Source organism: Numenius arquata, chromosome 11 (genome assembly GCF_964106895.1).
Source record: "Numenius arquata chromosome 11, bNumArq3.hap1.1, whole genome shotgun sequence".
Classification (NCBI taxonomy): Eukaryota; Metazoa; Chordata; class Aves; order Charadriiformes; family Scolopacidae; genus Numenius; species Numenius arquata.
This window is the reverse complement of record NC_133586.1, coordinates 7,928,514-7,945,155: the sequence shown is the minus strand read 5'-3', so window position 1 is coordinate 7,945,155 and position 16,642 is coordinate 7,928,514. Positions and strand designations below refer to the sequence as shown.

The following is a 16,642-nucleotide window of genomic DNA, read 5'->3' as shown; positions in this document are numbered from 1 at the left end:
AGGACTAGGCTGCCAAGACTCCCTTCCCCAGATCCCACATTTCATTCTCGCATCAGGCTCCTTTTCCTCCTACTGAATTAATCTTTCAGCCACTTATTTACCTTCACACCCCTCACATGGAGGTTCAGCCTTGGCATTCCCAGGAAGCGGGAAGGAATAGGAACTTCTTACTGTTGCTACAGGCAGAGGCTCCTTGGGGTAGCACTTTCTCAGAATCTGAGTTGCAGTGCTTATGATAGGATCCAGATTTTTGCAAAATAAACAGTCCTAGGAACAAAAGGAGAACAATGTTAAGAATTGTCTCTTACAATTGTCCTCCTATTACACAAAATCCCCCAGAGCAGAGGCATTCTTCTGATTGGAATATGAAATCCTTATATTTATGGCTTTTTTTCCTGCTCCCTCCTCATTTTTGGTTCCCCCCCAAGACACACCTCCTTTTTACCATAGAAGAAATATGTCTGGAACAGCAAGACCTCAAGTTCTTGTAAACAATTTCTTACAGAAATATAGGCTAGCCTGGACCTCAGAGGACTTCCATTGCTGCATGTCATATAGAAGACACTCTGCTCTACAACATTATAGTCAGGGTATATTGAAGAAAGGCACAATGGTAGCATAAGCTGAAATACCACAGGTAACAGTAGCACTGAAAAGATGCCAACGCATGCCAAAAATTGTGCTTGTGCATCTTAACCACAACCACACTCAGAGCTATCATGCCAACGCTAACACAGGTTGCTAGCACAGTTACACCATTATTTCACTGTACTTCATCTACACAATCTATATTCAAAGAGAGCATTCCCACTGTACTTTATTCTATACGGTCACGCATTAGGCCCAACAGTTAGTCTGAAAGATCACTACATATTAATTACCTAGTCATAAAATATTGAATTCCTGCAGTATTGCATATTTTCTACTCCTGTAATCCAGAGCAGGAAGCAGAGGTGTTAGGAGCTGTGAAAGCCCAGGTGTACTTTGAAGACAGAATACTTTGGTGGCTTTATTACCATGCTATGCAAGTGAACTCCTTGGTCTTTAGTTGCAAAGAGAACCACTCCCTTTCCCCCACAACTAAAAGCAAAGACCTTCTGGGGGATCATAGTAAGTATATGTTTTCAATATAACAGAGTTTGGATGAACAAATTACAGCTGCTGCACAAAGGTGAAGTTGTTTAAAACCAATAGGTGGAATGCTCAGAAAACCAAGCCATTGGATTTCCCCAAGCCCAGCACATCTGTACCACAGCCTCCAGCAGAGAGATTGACCAATCAATGTCATATCCTACCTAAGTTCCACCGTGCCTATCAGCATGTTATCTTTACTGGTCTGGGACTAAGACTTAGCTCATCATAACAGGAATGTAAGTCAAACAAGCAGCATGAATGTTCTATAGGGCAAAAGAGGAATGTTATAATACTTTCTAATACCATTTAATATTTTGGCATCCCTTCAGCACAGATAAAATGGAACAGCCCAGAGGGCAAAATAGGTATTTTGTGCCATTGTCTGACAGCCCATAGCCAGGATTTGGGCTGGACAAAACCCAATAAATACGATGACCAAAGTACCTATTATAATCAGGAACAGAAAAATGGCTGTATTAGGTATTATATTTTTTTTTTTTGGTTGTACAGGATTTTATTCTGTTTTCACATGTATGATTGAATGGCATTATAAGACTCAGTGGGATTAACCAGGATTCCTGTAGGGAGGCTAGAAAAATCATCTAAAGCTGACATGCTTACAAGACTCACTACAAGAATCTTAATATGTATTTCTAGATCTCTGGCTGTTAGGAACAAGGGAGAGAGAGAGAGAAGAAAATTTTGAAAGCACCTCCAAGGAAAGTTTTATTGTGGTTAGAGCAAACACCAAGGAGAACTGGTTTCTATTTCCAGTGTTTCAATTTATTTGTTTGTTCATGTGGTGTTTGGTTGCCTTTGCTTGTTATTAAAGGAAAGATAAAGTAAGTTTGTCTACATGCAGGAGCAGAACAACTTTCTTGAACGGTCTTACTACAGTTTACAAAAACCGTTCTTGTTTTACTGGAACAGTGAACACAGGACTGTACAAATGCCTGCCTTGGGCCAGCCATCTTAATTCACTGCCAAGTAAATCGAGATAGTCAAGAACAACACATGTTCTTCCAGAAAATAAGCTTCCACACATTGAGTTATTCAGTGATGCTGTTTGAAAGTCATATTTTTCTTTACAGCAAATTAGCTTACAAGTGCAAACAAGCCTTCAGATACCTTAGAGGTAAATTGAGGGACTGTTTTCATTACTGTTCATAAAGTGCTCTCAGATTCCAGGATAACGCAGTCTACAGATGACTGAAAAATGTTCTGTCACTGTATTGGAAAAGACTTTTTTACTGACACCTGAGAAATAGACAGACAACTGCTTTGTATGTGTGTAAACTCTCCCGCTTATTTTGCAGTGGGATATTACAAATGAAGAGAGTGAATCTTTAGCTTAGAAAACCCACATAAAGCTAACCTGAATTCAGGGGATCTGCTTTTTAGCCTCCACACTCAATCTTTTCTCTACTGAATCTGGAGTAGTCCAGATATTATCATACATATGTGATGTATACAAAAAGGGAGGTTTCAATATGATGGTAAGGCAAAAAGTAATGATGCTAATGGATGCTACTACTGGGAAATACTGAGTGAAGTATAGGATAATATTGGATAATAATGTTGAATAATATTATCCTACAGTAGACGCTAGTACAGGAAGGCTGAAGAAAAACCAGGCAAGCCTAAAAAATTAGATGGATAAGTGATAAAATAGCAAAATAATGTTCCATGCACCAGTCTCTGCTAAAGTGGATACAGACCTGTTTTCTTGTCTCAGAGTAGGCAGCTCTCTGCCACTGCACACAAAGCCAGCCAGTGGCTAATGTGAATATACCATTTAACAACCGTGAAAGTCTAAGCAGAGCTTGGAAAAAGGAATGGGAGCAGAAAGTGCTGCCTTTCATGAGTGATTTCATTATCTAAAATTATTTTTCATTCCAGGTAGAAGTGGAACTCAAAACATCTCTAAATTCTCCTCAAAGTAGCAGTCACTTCTAATCTATGTAAGGAGACAGTCTTTGAACTGTAGCCTCTTCCTGTAAAGACATAGGCTTAAGGGCTATTAAAAGCTCAGGTATTTCAGCTGTCCATCAGCCCATACAATAAGCAGCTGGAGAGGTTTCAATTGAAAACCAGCCTTGTAAATAGGAGTTTCACTGGAGGTTGTTAAAACAAACTCATCTTGGCAAAACTTTCCATTTCAATAGATTGAAAAAATTAAAAAAGTTTCAACAGAACTTTTCTGGCCAGCTTTTAACACCTTTAAAATCTCATTAGCTGCTCACAGTTTGGTCAAGGCTAATCAACACAGCAAGAAAATTCCTAAAGGCACTAAAATATTGTCTACACACAAAGAGACATTGCTCTCCCAAACAGGAGCTGTTTATCTTGCCCTGTCTTTCTCTCTTACTACAGACTGCAGTTCCTTTCAGGAGAATAGATTTCCCCTTTTCTATCTACCATGAAGATTATGAAGATTTTAGTAGCAGCAGCAGCCTCTACCTCTTGTCACAGTAGGGAAGAGCATGAGTGAGACCTTGTAGGGCTGCCAGACTCCTCCCAACACCTCATGTCTTGGAGAGACACTGTAAGACTGACAATATCCCAAAGATGAAGTGAGGGAATGTCAACCTTTGAATCTATTAACCTTGGTAATTTCCATTCCAAGATGTCCCTAGTAGAGCACAGTAGGAAAAACAAAGCAAACTGGAGGCCCCTGAAGCTGTCATTTCCGCTCCACTTCTAACCTTTGGAAGGATTAGAGTTATCAGTGTTCACTGCAGTCTTAGTGTGTCATTTCCTGTTTGTTCACCCAAGGTGACCCCATGTTTGCACTTTCCATGGGGTTGCTCCCAGGCTGAGCTATCAGGAGATGTTAGCTCAGAAAGCTTCACAGGCCATAGGAGGCTCTCGAAAGGGAACAAGCTGACATCTACCCTCAAGCAGCTGTTGCCGTCCACCCTATTCAAGTTTCTGTAGACCAGGGACTTCTCATTAACAGAGGTCATATTCCTTTGAAAGATCTGCTGGTTCTGGCCACCTCATCCCACCTGAAAAAACAGTCAATTCCTCATGAGAGAAGTGAAGTGAAAAAGCTCTCCCAATTTACCATCTACAACTAGTAAGAATATCCTTCAGTAGCAGTAGAATTGTTCATGATAGCGATGGGAAAGGTGAAGAAGCAAATACACTGGATCATAAGGCAATGGATTTTCTGGAGGAGAAGGGAACAGATTTTTCATTCTGTCTGTGATGGTGCTAGGAGGAGATACGGCACTGGGCAGTGAAAGCGACAATGGAAACATTCCTTGTAGAATCACATGGGTCAAGAACTGAAGGTTTTTCTATAAGTGACTTTTCCAAAAAAGGCTATGGAAGAACGTTGGTGAGAGACTCGGAGGAAATTGGTACTGTTCTGTACCTGTCCTTTGTATACCTTACAGAGATCCCATCCTCAGGACTAAGTCATCTTGAGGGATCCACATTAATGTGTCACAAGATTAAAGTTGGGCCTCCTGAAAAACAGCTGGTGGATGTTTTTCATTCGTAAAGGCCTCACTAAATCAACACTATTTTTGTGGAAAAGATTGATTGGGTGGAATTATCTATCTGGATACCTGGAAGGACTTGAAACAACTAAGCAATGCTTCTGTGGAGACACTGCGTTGTTCTTTAGGAGATGAAGTCCAAGCGGACAGTGGGATCCACAGGGGAGGAGAAAAAAAGGCATTAAAAAGCCTGGACTATAATTCCCATGAGGCTCAGTAGGAATTAAAATTAGCTTTAAACTGAGACATTTCAGATTTCTGAAGTACTAAGTGTGAAAAAGTCAATAGTTATCTTTTTAACATTACCATTTTTTCATTTGTATGTTATATAAATTCAGGATAGAATCATGGGATTTTCCTTCCCTGTGAGGTATAACCCAGCACTAACAACCAATCCATCTCACTTGAGCAAAAAAGCACCATTTACCTGTATACTTGTGAAGAGAATCTCCATACCCCGGGAACCAAGGAAAGTCTCCCTGCCCAGCTGGATGTTGGTGATGTGCTTTAGGCAGAGCAGGAGACCCCTACGAATATAGATGTAGTTGTTGGAGATGTCATTGTGGTGCCAGTCTTGATAGAGTCTCAGCAATCCACCCAGGTAGCCTCTGTTCACTGCCTGTCGGCTGTTAGATTCTGAAAACGGAGAGAAAAGGAAGAATTAAACTCTTTCCACTATTCGTGCTGTTTGATAACCATATGGCTACTCAGTGCTCAAGCTTAGACTTTAACATCTGCTCATTCTTGCTTAATGGCCTCAGTTAATTTCATTTATTATTTTTTTTCCCCACACAGTGAAGGGTGTTGTTATTTGCTAAGCATGAGCTAGGGTCTTGGAATCATACAAGAAAAAAAATGTGCAGTCTCTCTCCTGTCTAGGTGGAAACGGCTGCTCCAGAAGCCTCCAGATGAGCCAAACTATGGGCAGGGAAAGGGCAGAGCCCATATCTCCTTTCAAATGCTAATAAACTTAATTCCACTTGCAGCACCATAAGAGCTCCTGAAACTAAAGAAGCTCCTGAGGAATGAGTAAAGCTAAAGAACAATAAGATTAGTCAACAGTAGGTCATATAATCTTCACATAGTGCTGTATTTCAGTCCTGAGAGAACACCTTGCTGAGATCCACCAGTACAGAAGCCTTGTAGTTGTACAATCCTGTCACAGCCAGCAAAATTGTGCTTAACTTTTGAACACACACCTGTATACGAAAGCCATGAATCAAATGGTTCTGGAAACCCACAGTATTTAAAAACTAGCAAAACACCAACATAAGCAACAGCGGTTTGGGCTTTTTTTCTGTTGCTTTCTGATTCTGAGATTTTAAAGGTCACATTCAGGTTATGTTTAAAGGCTTTACTGTATGGACAAGCAAATATTTATTTTTTTTTTTTAAATCAACTTTATAAAAATATAAGAGGAAAGCTGCAATATTTCCTTAATCAAGTAGCTCCAGGATACCAGACAAAAAAGAGAAGATTATAAAACTTGTCGTAAAATACAAATTCTGCTGAGTATTGTAAAACACAGCCCTTCACCCACTGGGCTCGTTGCCCTGCCCCACAGGACAAACATGAAGCCATACCAGACTCTAGGCTCCCTCCTTTCAAACCAACCCTGCCTAAACATATTTTCCTGACTAGTCCTGACATTCCTTGCTGTGACACACATTAGAAGCTGTCAGGAGCTCAGTAATCAACCAAGGGGCCAGGTAGCATACATAAGGCTGGAGCTCAGTTCCCTGAATACCAATCGGCATTTGCAGCCTACAACAGATGGCTCTTGGTATGGGTTCTCCAGAGCTAGTAGGCTCCAATTCATTTCCAGTTCATTAAACAGAGTGGCAGAGCCTCTCACACCTGGAACGTTAAAGTCATCAGTGGGGATTTACAGGACAGGAGAAGCAGCTAGAGGTTAAGAGAGAGAACAGAAAGGGGTAAGATGTTGCATGAAGAAAATCAGTGACAAAGGAAGCCATGGGGAGAGTAACCAAGAAGCAGCTAGTAGGCAGCAAACCACAATCCCAGTGATGAAGTAGATGGAGGTATTGGAAAGGTGAAGTCATCTGAGTCTGCTCTCTATAATATATTAGCAAACTCTTACCTGGAGAAGGGATTGGAGGGTAGTTCTGCTATCTGGTCTTGTCCTGCAATTTTCTCTACCATTGACACCACTGGGCCGGCAACAAACAGTAACCCCAGACCAGTTTGCCAACTCATTTTAATCCTGCTCTGCACCTTCACACCATCCTGTTGACATGCCTCCACACTGACCTGCTAGTCCTACAGCTATTCCAGTCGTACACAGCTCTGCCCAGTTTCCTACCCCTTGGCCTGCAGTCCTTTCTAGCACTTTATCCCCTTGTTGTTAACCATCTCACACTAACTCTGCCAAGTACATCTTTTATTTTGGGGCTCAGTCGTTGTCAGCATGTAGAAGGTCATCCTTCTCCTTTGACCTTCACTCTGTTTCTTTTTTTCTATTTGACTTTCCGCAAGAAAACTTTAATTGCTTGAGAATCCCTTATCAATCCCAAAGATTTTATTCATGATTTCCTGTTAATCCTCAACCAGCTGTCATGTTTACTAACCTGCAGGATGACTAACCCCTTAAATCAGTCAATCTTCCTTGAAGAATTACTCAGGAAGCTCTGTAAAAGTCAATAAGTATATAAAACATGACAAGAAGAAGAGAGTCAGGGAATGTAAGGTAGGGACAATTTGGATCAAACTCAGAGCTTCTCTGAACTGTTCAGAGGCAGATGAAATTGGACTAGATCTCGGGATTTATAGCCCTTAGCATTCAGTGCTTGAAGCCTTAGCTTTCTGCGTCAATGTCAATAGGACAAGGTAAATACTGGAAAACACTGTGGGTAAAGATGTTGGGGAATTTATTTAAAAAAATAAAAATAAAAAAAAAGAAGAATTCTCATAAAACACATTTGTGATGTTTTCCTCACCTCTCTCAAGACAAACTTCCACATTTGGATCCCAGCTCCATAGGGACCAGAACACACAACTGTCCCATGCTTCAGTTTTATCACTGGATGAAAAACATGGAGGAAGCTGAGAAAAATAACTTCACTATTTGTTTCCCCTTATGTTTTCTGTAGCACTTATCACCTTTAAGATCAAAACAGTTGCTTTGAAAAGCGAAGCTGAGATAGTCTGTTCTGTGAAGAGGAGGTGGAAGAGGCAGGACTATAGTTCCCTCAGCACTTAGATCAGAAGCAATGAGAATTACTTGCTGCAGGGGCAAAAAACCCATTCATTTTGTTTTTTCTGTCTGATTTCATTGATTCTCCTTTGCTCTCCTGTGTTGTCAGTGTTTTTCTTGTTTTTTTGTTCCATTTTTTCAGTTGTATAGTCAATAAAGTAGCAAATAAATGAAGGAGGAAACATGCCAAGATCTCCAGAAGGCAGAATGGAAAAAGGAGGCCTCCCCACCTGTCTGTGTCTGTTGGTCTCTCCATCTAGGGATGCACCTGCATGGGTATGTATCTATATTTTGGCACAAATACAGATGGTGGAAATGAATCATACAGGTACAAGCAGCACGGCACAGATTTTTAGGCAGCAAGAACCCACTCCTCCTGGAGTGAGCATGCATGATCTGCGTGATAAGTGGTAAAATGTCCTATGCCTTTTGACCCTTTTCCTGTTACTCTTTTGATTGTCCCTATCATTCTCCCTGGATATGGCCAGTGTTCAGTTGAAGTTCTCCTTCCACACAGCTTTCAGAAGTGTTCAGGGATGGTGCTTCCTATTTTGATTCATGCTTGGTCTTGCCTTCCTAATCTTATTCTGGCATCTCTGACAGAGAAGTGCTGTCTTCATCACCTTCCCCCAGATCTGTCACTGGCATAATATTTTCTTTGCAAGGGTTTCAATTCTGCCTCCTAAGGCTGGGATGGACAATAGGGTAATGCTCAATGTCTTGTTAGTTTCCCACGCTTCTAGAACTGACCGTCCATGTCTGGCCTCCAGGGCAGTGCTGCCAACCAGGGAAAGTTGAAGTGCTGCAGCACAGAGTATCTGGCCTGAATAATCTGTGCATTTAGCCAGAAACATTCGACTTGGATGCACAGCCAGCATGTGGAAGCATCAAATGGTTAAAGATGCATCTAAATGAGCAAGGGCATCACACTACAAAGAAATTCCCAGTTTTAGCAGAATTCTGATTTTGTGTTGGAGGACAAGGACAGACTCTAAAGCTAGCGTTTTAGTCTAGTAGATAAAAGTCTCATGACTGCTAGTATTTCTGTGGACATCTCTGAAGCCCTCTTCACATTCCAGTCCCTTTTGAAGTCTCTGCCAGGAACACAAGGACCACTGGAAAACATGCAGCATATTTAATCACAAAACTGAATTACAGTCAACCTGAAATATGATGAGCAATGCACTGCTTACCAGGCAGAACAAAGAGATATTTATCTTTCTGTCTATCTGCTTAAATCTCTTTGTTGATGCCACTCAGCTGATTCATTATACCAAGAACATACATTGCTACAGTTTGGAGATAAAACTGCTCTGCTAAATTAACCCTATGGCCCCTAAAGGAGTGAAAGGAATAAGAAAATCTCCAACTTCTTCACTCCACTCTAGCAACTGCTTCTTGGGAATAAAAGACGCAAGATACCTCCTAAAGCAAAGGGAAAACAGCTATTGTATTCAGTCATCGAGAGGTCATTTTTGCTAGAGATAAGCATGAGTATTCCCTACAGAAACAAAATTAATTGTCCCCATGGAGAAACCCAGTCACCTATCAAGTGCTGGGATGAATTCAGACCTAGTGGGCTCTACAGTTCCAGCAAGAAGCTGGTATTAGCTCAACTCTTGTTGGAAGCCAGAAGACTACTCTAATTGTGCCCTGCAAACTTCAGGGTCAGGGCGTTTATTTAAGCATTTAGGATAGATGAACAACACTGGCACAAGGGTAGAGAACACAGGCAGGATTTGCTAGCAGCTACCAGTGCTGTGTTCCTCTCCTGGACCAGGAATCAGCCACAAGCTTAGTTTCAGTACAAAAACAGTTTCTTTCGACTCCAAAATAGTTGTTTTAGTTCCAGGTGTTGGCTAATTCAGTGGCAGTCTTACAAACTGTATTATGTCATGGGGATTCTTCTCTAATTTGCCTTTGTTACATTGTTCATATGTAAAAATTAAGAAAGAACAATCCAACCCCTTCCAAACTTTTGAACTAACCCCAGAAGCAAGCTGATTTTCAAAAAGGTTTCCTTTTTCTCCTTTACTTTTTGGTTTCACAGCATCTTCTGGTTGGAACTCAGAGAGCTGGCAATCCACGAAAGAATACTTTTTGCACAAAATTTGCAGCTTGATTTTTCTGACCAAAGTGGTTTGAAAGAGTTCAAATAAGGATGCTAGAATTTGGAAGACTTCCTCAGACCCAGCCAGTGAATTTTCAGAAGCCAGATCATCACTGGAGGCACAAACACTGCCCATGCCAAGACAAAGGCAGTAAGCAATCGCTATTAAGGATGTCAGAGAATAATGGTGCTCCTCGACACTTTGGTTCCATTATACCCACCCTGGGGAGCAAAACAACGGGAAGCTGCCATCCCCAGAAGGTGAAACCAACCTTTTTCTCTGGATTACTGTTACTTTCATAGACATATGAATGCCTATGAATGAAAGAGCAGTCTTGGGGAAGGTAATATAAAGGATATTCAAAAATATTTTTTCCCCCTCATAAAGTAGATCTTCTCAAAGAGATAAACTTAAAAATATAGAATTAAGACTATTTACCTTCTGAAATTCAGGAAGAAAGGATAGACACAAAAACTTATATTAGATTACTATGAAAGGAAGGATTTGCAAAATTTGACTCTGATCACAATACCCTATAAGCTGTGATGACAGATTTGGGGCCAGACTGATAACGAAGTTTGAATCCAGAGGTGGGTAATGAAGTCATAAGCTGACCATGAGAAATCGGTACCTGGCAAAATATTAGGCAAATCCCAAACATCTTGCTCTTGGCTACAGGAACTGACATGGTTTAACCATAGGACTATTTTGACACAAGATCAAAGACCTGCATCAGTAGATCTGTTGCAAAGCACCATGAATTCAGACATAGAGGGTGCAGGCCCTTTCAGAAACCATAATCTGCTTATGTGCTAGAACATCGCTTTCTGTTCCTCACAGTTACTTGCCCCTCCTTGATGCCCGTATAAAAGGAAAAGAATGACACTGATTATTTTATCCTGCCAGCCACAAGATAATCTTTATGCTTTGATATAAAAAAAAAAAAACCCAACCAAAAAAAAAACCCAAACACCTCACAACATGTGAAAGGTTAAATAAAGGTTAGTTGACGAAAGATGAGGAGGAAAGAGCACTAAATGAGAGATGAAAGGCTGGGGGGGGGGAAAGGGAAGGCAAGAGGATAAAGCAGACAAAGGGAGGAAGGAAAAGTTATAGAAAGAGAGGGGAAAGGCCATCAGCAATAACTGCTGTTAGCACACAGAATTGTCTTGATGAAATAAGCACGATCACGGGGTCACCACAACCTGTCTTTTTAAATTGCTCATTACAATTTTACTAGGCAAGCACTGCAACAAGGGCCCTGCCCATTTCCCCAGCCCTTTCCTTCAATATCCGCTAAGCAAATGCCTTAGAGATCAGCTCTAGCTAATTTCCTTAAAGACATGCAAGCTGCTAATTCTGGGAAGTACAGATAGTCAGGAATAACAAATACAACCAAAATTAGATTAAAATAACCTGCTGATAAACAAATTACTTGCCAAAAATAAATATTGGATTAAGCACTGGTGGAAATGGGGATCCCTATAATAACATCGCCATCGTGTGGCTTGAGGTGCTGAGCAGCAGTGTCCACTTTGGGCCATCACGCTGCCTTCAGCCAGCAAACCCCTAGATGTGCACTTGTCTTCATTTATATAGCAAGTACCCAGGTTTTTTCTCCACTCTCCCCAAACTGGGAATGGTTTGCCTGTTTTATGTTGGGGGGAGTGGGTTCACTAAAAGAAAGAGTCCACGGCTAAGAGACATTGAGGTCAGCCCTTGCCTTCCACCACTGCTCAAACAGGCTCCAGCTGGGGTATGTCCCCACCACACCTGGGCCTCTCGAAAGTAAAGGAGGGCTTAGCAATGAGCTCCCCATGCCTTAAGACAGAACTTGAGCAAGATACAAAGACACACATACAGAGAAGAACAAAGCCAAAGGAGGCTGGAGAAAATAGCAGGTGTACCCTGGGGCAGAGAGAAGAGACTCTGGGAAGGATGCTGTGCCTCATCCCACCTCAGTTTATCTAGAGCTACCAGAATCTACCCCCTCGTCCCCACCCCAGGCTGTAGTAAGCAACTAGAAATTGAAGAAGGAAGGTCGGACAAGTGTAACACCAGAAAGCTTGGCTGTAACATCAAGAGAAAAGTAAAAAGCTCCCGATGCTGTCACAGCGCTTCAGCACCATTATAGATATTCGCCAAGCAACATGTTCAGCCTGTATAATAATGTAGTTCAGTGAGAGGAAGCTAACAGCATGGTCGAGAGACAACAGACATAAAAAAAACCCAGCAAGGCAATGGAGGAAGGATTTGCTACAAGCTGTTTGCTGAGTGAATGTAGGCATGGCAGGTGGAGAACCACAACTGGGGGAGTAGCATGCAAGAATCAGTAAAGTACTATGGGATAACTGGAAAGAGATAAGATGTTAGGAGTGAGAAACTGGCTAATGGTCAGGCAAGGAACGTCTTCACTGTATCAGCAATCCAAGCTACCACTGATAGAAAGATGCAGCACTGTCATTAGAAGGAACCTAAACTTCTATTCCTCCATTATTTGCCAACTCTATGACTATCACCAAATTCCACTATGTACAGGGGAACAGGACGATCGAGGTCGCTCTTGTCTTGCACTGTGTTTCCAGGCATTTCTTTGCTGTTGTGGACGAAGCACAAGTTTGTAGTGTTCCATCAGTTATTTATCTGGACAATCTTATACTTCCCCTCTGGAACACGACAGCAACAATTTCCCAAGTACAACTGGAGCAGTAATCTTTTTTTTTTTTTTTACTCTGGTGGCACATCTTGCTTCTTGCCGTTATGCACCTGTTAAGTGGGCATTTAGCATCAGCTTCTGTTAGGAAAGAGACAGAGGACAAAAAGTTTCTAGCCAGCCCCTGGCTCTGCAGGTGGACAGAGTCTCAAGTAGACCTTAAGGAAGCCTGAGGACCTGAAGATGGATGTTTCCAAATCCATCAGGGAGACACACTGCCATCTGCCTGCTCCCTTTAAAACTACTGCATGTTTTCTTGTTGCAGCCAAAAGAAAGAGGGACACTTTCTCTCCAGCACAGCTCCTTGTGTAACCGTAACCCTCGTGATTACTTTGGGCTGAGGCACTTAAGGATACGACAGCCCTACAGAGAGATCCTCAAGAATAGGTGTGTTCTTGTCCTGTCTGTTTTATGGCCTTTACTCCCAGCAAAATTGAATCTCACCACCGTTTCCCAGCAAGTCTCCAAAGCAGCTCACAATAATCAGTCCAGCAATTCAGTATAACTGTAGCACATTCCAGGATTTCTGCCTCCCATTTAGTTTGTATCCCATCTAAAACACGCTAAATGGCTTCTGAGTGCTTTGCCATGTACAGTTTTATCCCTTTACTTTCATAAGCAATTTTCAAGTGCTAGAGCATTCACCAGATTTAATTTTTAACTTCCCAAGAACCCCTGCACCATTCAAAAACGCTAAGGTCATGCACATAAATAAGTTAGCTGTGACAAACAAAGCTGTCCTGATGCAATAATGAAAAAAGATTCAGCTTTTTTCCAGCCATGGTGAATTTATCTCTGGAAGAACCAAAGCTGTTTTTCACATCTCCTAACCCACACCTCCCAAAAGGCTCAGCCTGCTCATTTGTATGCAGCTACCAGAGCAGTCTACTCCAGAAGCCTGGAGCTTCTTGTGTCCTGAGCCACAGGACAAGGAGAAAACTAAAAGATGTTCTTGACCACTCTGCATCAAACTGCGGGAAACAGTTCAAACTTGTGGGCTGTGGTGCTCTATTTGGTTGCACAGCATTGGCACCATTTCCCAAGACCCAGTTCCAGTGCCTTAGAAGAACATCAGCTGAAAATTTCACTGAATTTTTTAGAGTTGGAAGGGACCATAAAGATCATCTAGTCCAACCCCCCTGCCGAAGCAGGATTGCCCAGAGCATGTCAGAGCATGTTACTCAGGACTGCATCCAGGCGGGTCTTGAAAATCTCCAGAGACGGGGACTCCACAACCTCCCTGGGCAGCCTGTTCCAAAATAGACCACATGTTTTCCTAAAATCACTTTTCCACATAAGCAGAAGCTGGTTTTGCTGCAACGATATTGTTTGGTTGTGAATGGTAAAGGAGAAAATGACACATAACAGCAAACTGTGAAGGGTGTCTCCAAACGAAGAAATGTCTCTCCCAAAGAGAGACCTTTGTTTGCAATGGTCAACAGCACAAATGAACTTGAGAACCCTAATCTGTACATCACAGTGATCAACCAGAGTGACAATGTATGGACCACTTTGCTCCAATTTTCATTGGAGTTCATTTTTTGTACCTTTCGTGAAAACACCCGAAACAACCAAACAGAATGATCACTGTGTTCTTCCAGTACTGGAAAACTTCTACACACTCCCAAAAGCACAAAAAGCTTAAAAAGAAAAAACAACCAAGATACCTTCACAGCCTAAATTCACTGAGAAGAGTCACATAGAAAATTTCTGAGAGTAAATGGCTTTAAAAACTTACCTCACTCGAGGAAGAAAAGGGATAGGAGAATTTGGAGCTGAATTTTAGATTCCCTAGATCATCCTCAGCTTCCCCCCCCAACTTTTACAACGTGTTTGCCACTCCCCAGGATACTACATTTCACAGCTTCCCCTGGCAATTAGTCCTCCACTTCTATATACTGTTTTCATCTCTAGACCCAGAACAAGCCTCCAAGCGGAAAACTTATCCTATAAATATCTTGGGACAACAGAATTTCACTTCCCATTCTTAGTATTTACCATAAAGCAGAGTGCAGGAGAAAAGCTCAAGCTGCCTGACAAGCTTTCAGCTCTTACTCCACTTTTCCAGCCTGCTTTGTAAATGTCTTTCTACTCTGAAGGCTAATTTTGCTTTTGTATCGCAAGCAGCTGTGGCATAGCCCCACAACCCCTTTATTAAGATTTAGCCCCCAAACCAGAAGGTCTTTCCTTGTTGCAGTGATGTGACCTCTAAATCTAGGCAGCAAGGTTAATACTGAGGCATTATTTCAGAATTTGTCACTTGAGCTGATGCAACTCAGACATGATCCCATCGCAGTGTGCTCATTTAGGCATTGCTTGCAGGGCTCTGGTTTTTACACAAATGCATTTATTCCTAATACTATGAAAAGGGGAAGGGGAAGGACAATACACCATTGCAATTTATTGTATAGTAAATTGTCTGCAATAGTAGAGTGCTCTTTCTTAATCAAAGCTTTATTAAATTCTGGTAATAAAAACCTAAGTGTTTTCAGACAAAGGCAAAAAAGGGTAGCATATTCATTTCAGGAGCGGTCATGCCAGCAGTGTGTGACTGAGAATCCATGTTAAGGTCTTCAACCCCCCCAACCAGGCAGTGCAAGGGTTAAGCACGGCCTGCCATAGAGGGTTGTACCCTGGCAATCACTGGGTCTCAGCCCTGTGTCAGGTCTGCACATTATCAGACCCGACAAGCTTGCAAGGGAGAATAAGCTCATCTCTTTTGGACAACAGAAGTTTTCCGAGCCTTTGTCAACAGCATCATTGCTACCAGGTGAGCACACAGCACAACAGAACCCCAGGACAGAGGGGTCCTGACCCCACTCTCCAGTGGTGCTGGAACAGAGCAATAAACATTGGTCGCTGGCTGGAGAGGTTCCCCGTTTCTTCCACTGCACCAAGTGCCAGGACAACCACTGTTCCCAAAACATTCATAATGAGGGTCTAGTCTAGTTCCCTCAGCAGCTTGCTCCCAGGGACCTAGAGCACCCTCTCCTGTAAATCTGGGTGTCCACAGAGCCATGGGACTCCAAGAGTCATAGCTAGACGTACAACAACTGCTGCATTACTGCCTCTCTTTTCTAAGCAGTGCTCCCTGGAACTGTGAGAAGACAGGATACCAAGGGAAAATGAAGTTCCAACAGGATCATTCTGCCCAGTAGTACAGCACAGAAAGGAAAGTCAGAAAGAATATGAAGAAAAAAGCTTACTTGATTTCAGCAAAGCTGCCAGAGCCTCAATGGCTGCCCTAGGGAAAGAAGAGAGATGGAGAAATAATGTCAATTTCTTGGGTAATTTTTGTAACCTTCATCTCCACAGTGTTCTGGGCCAGGCTTCGCAGCTGCTCTAAATTGACAGCTTATGATGGACTTTGACAGAACCACAATGTTTTACACCAGCTGGGGATCCAGTCTCTGCAGCTGACTCAGTTAATTCTAACAGACCATTAGCCCTCTAGCTTTAGTGTTATACTAATTTGCAGTGACCATTAAATTTAAAGCAACACCCACATATCCAAAGTAATGAAGCAAGTCTTTAAACTGTTGCCCCCAGAACTCTTTCTTTCTATCAGAGACTCAAACACATGACCACTCCAGACACCAGTGCCTCTATCTACATCAGTAGATGATAACTTCTGCATCAAGCTGGGACACCCATGTGAGTATTTCCAGCCAAATTCCACTCCCTTCTCCATTTTCTCAAAACAAGCTTCACCCCCATGCTTGCTCCCACCAGCTTTAACAGAAAAGAAAATTTATTATTTAAGTTACAACAATGTTTTGGCATTACAGTGGCATGCAAAGGTCCCCTCCCAGGTCAGGACTTGTAAGAAAAATACTAAAGCTGGGCAATAAGACCACTTGCCCATAGAGCTTAGAGAGTAAGGAGGTAGAGGGGAGAGATACATAGAGAGATTTCTGCTAACCTTCTGCGTCATTCCAATGTGCGGGTAAGGAGCCCAGCCTGC

At 42.1% G+C, this 16,642-nt stretch overlaps 1 protein-coding gene across 1 annotated transcript in view; it reads right to left on the bottom strand.

Moving 5' to 3' along the window:
- AGBL1 (AGBL carboxypeptidase 1) overlaps positions 1 to 16,642 on the bottom strand; it is a 274,834-nt gene that overhangs the window by 230,811 nt on the left and 27,381 nt on the right. The window contains exons 5-7 of the mRNA XM_074155673.1: positions 15,885 to 15,922; positions 5,068 to 5,276; positions 102 to 267 (exon numbers count right to left, since the gene is read on the bottom strand). Coding sequence (XP_074011774.1) covers positions 102 to 267; positions 5,068 to 5,276; positions 15,885 to 15,922 — 413 coding nt within the window. The remainder of the gene's footprint in view (positions 1 to 101; positions 268 to 5,067; positions 5,277 to 15,884; positions 15,923 to 16,642) is intronic.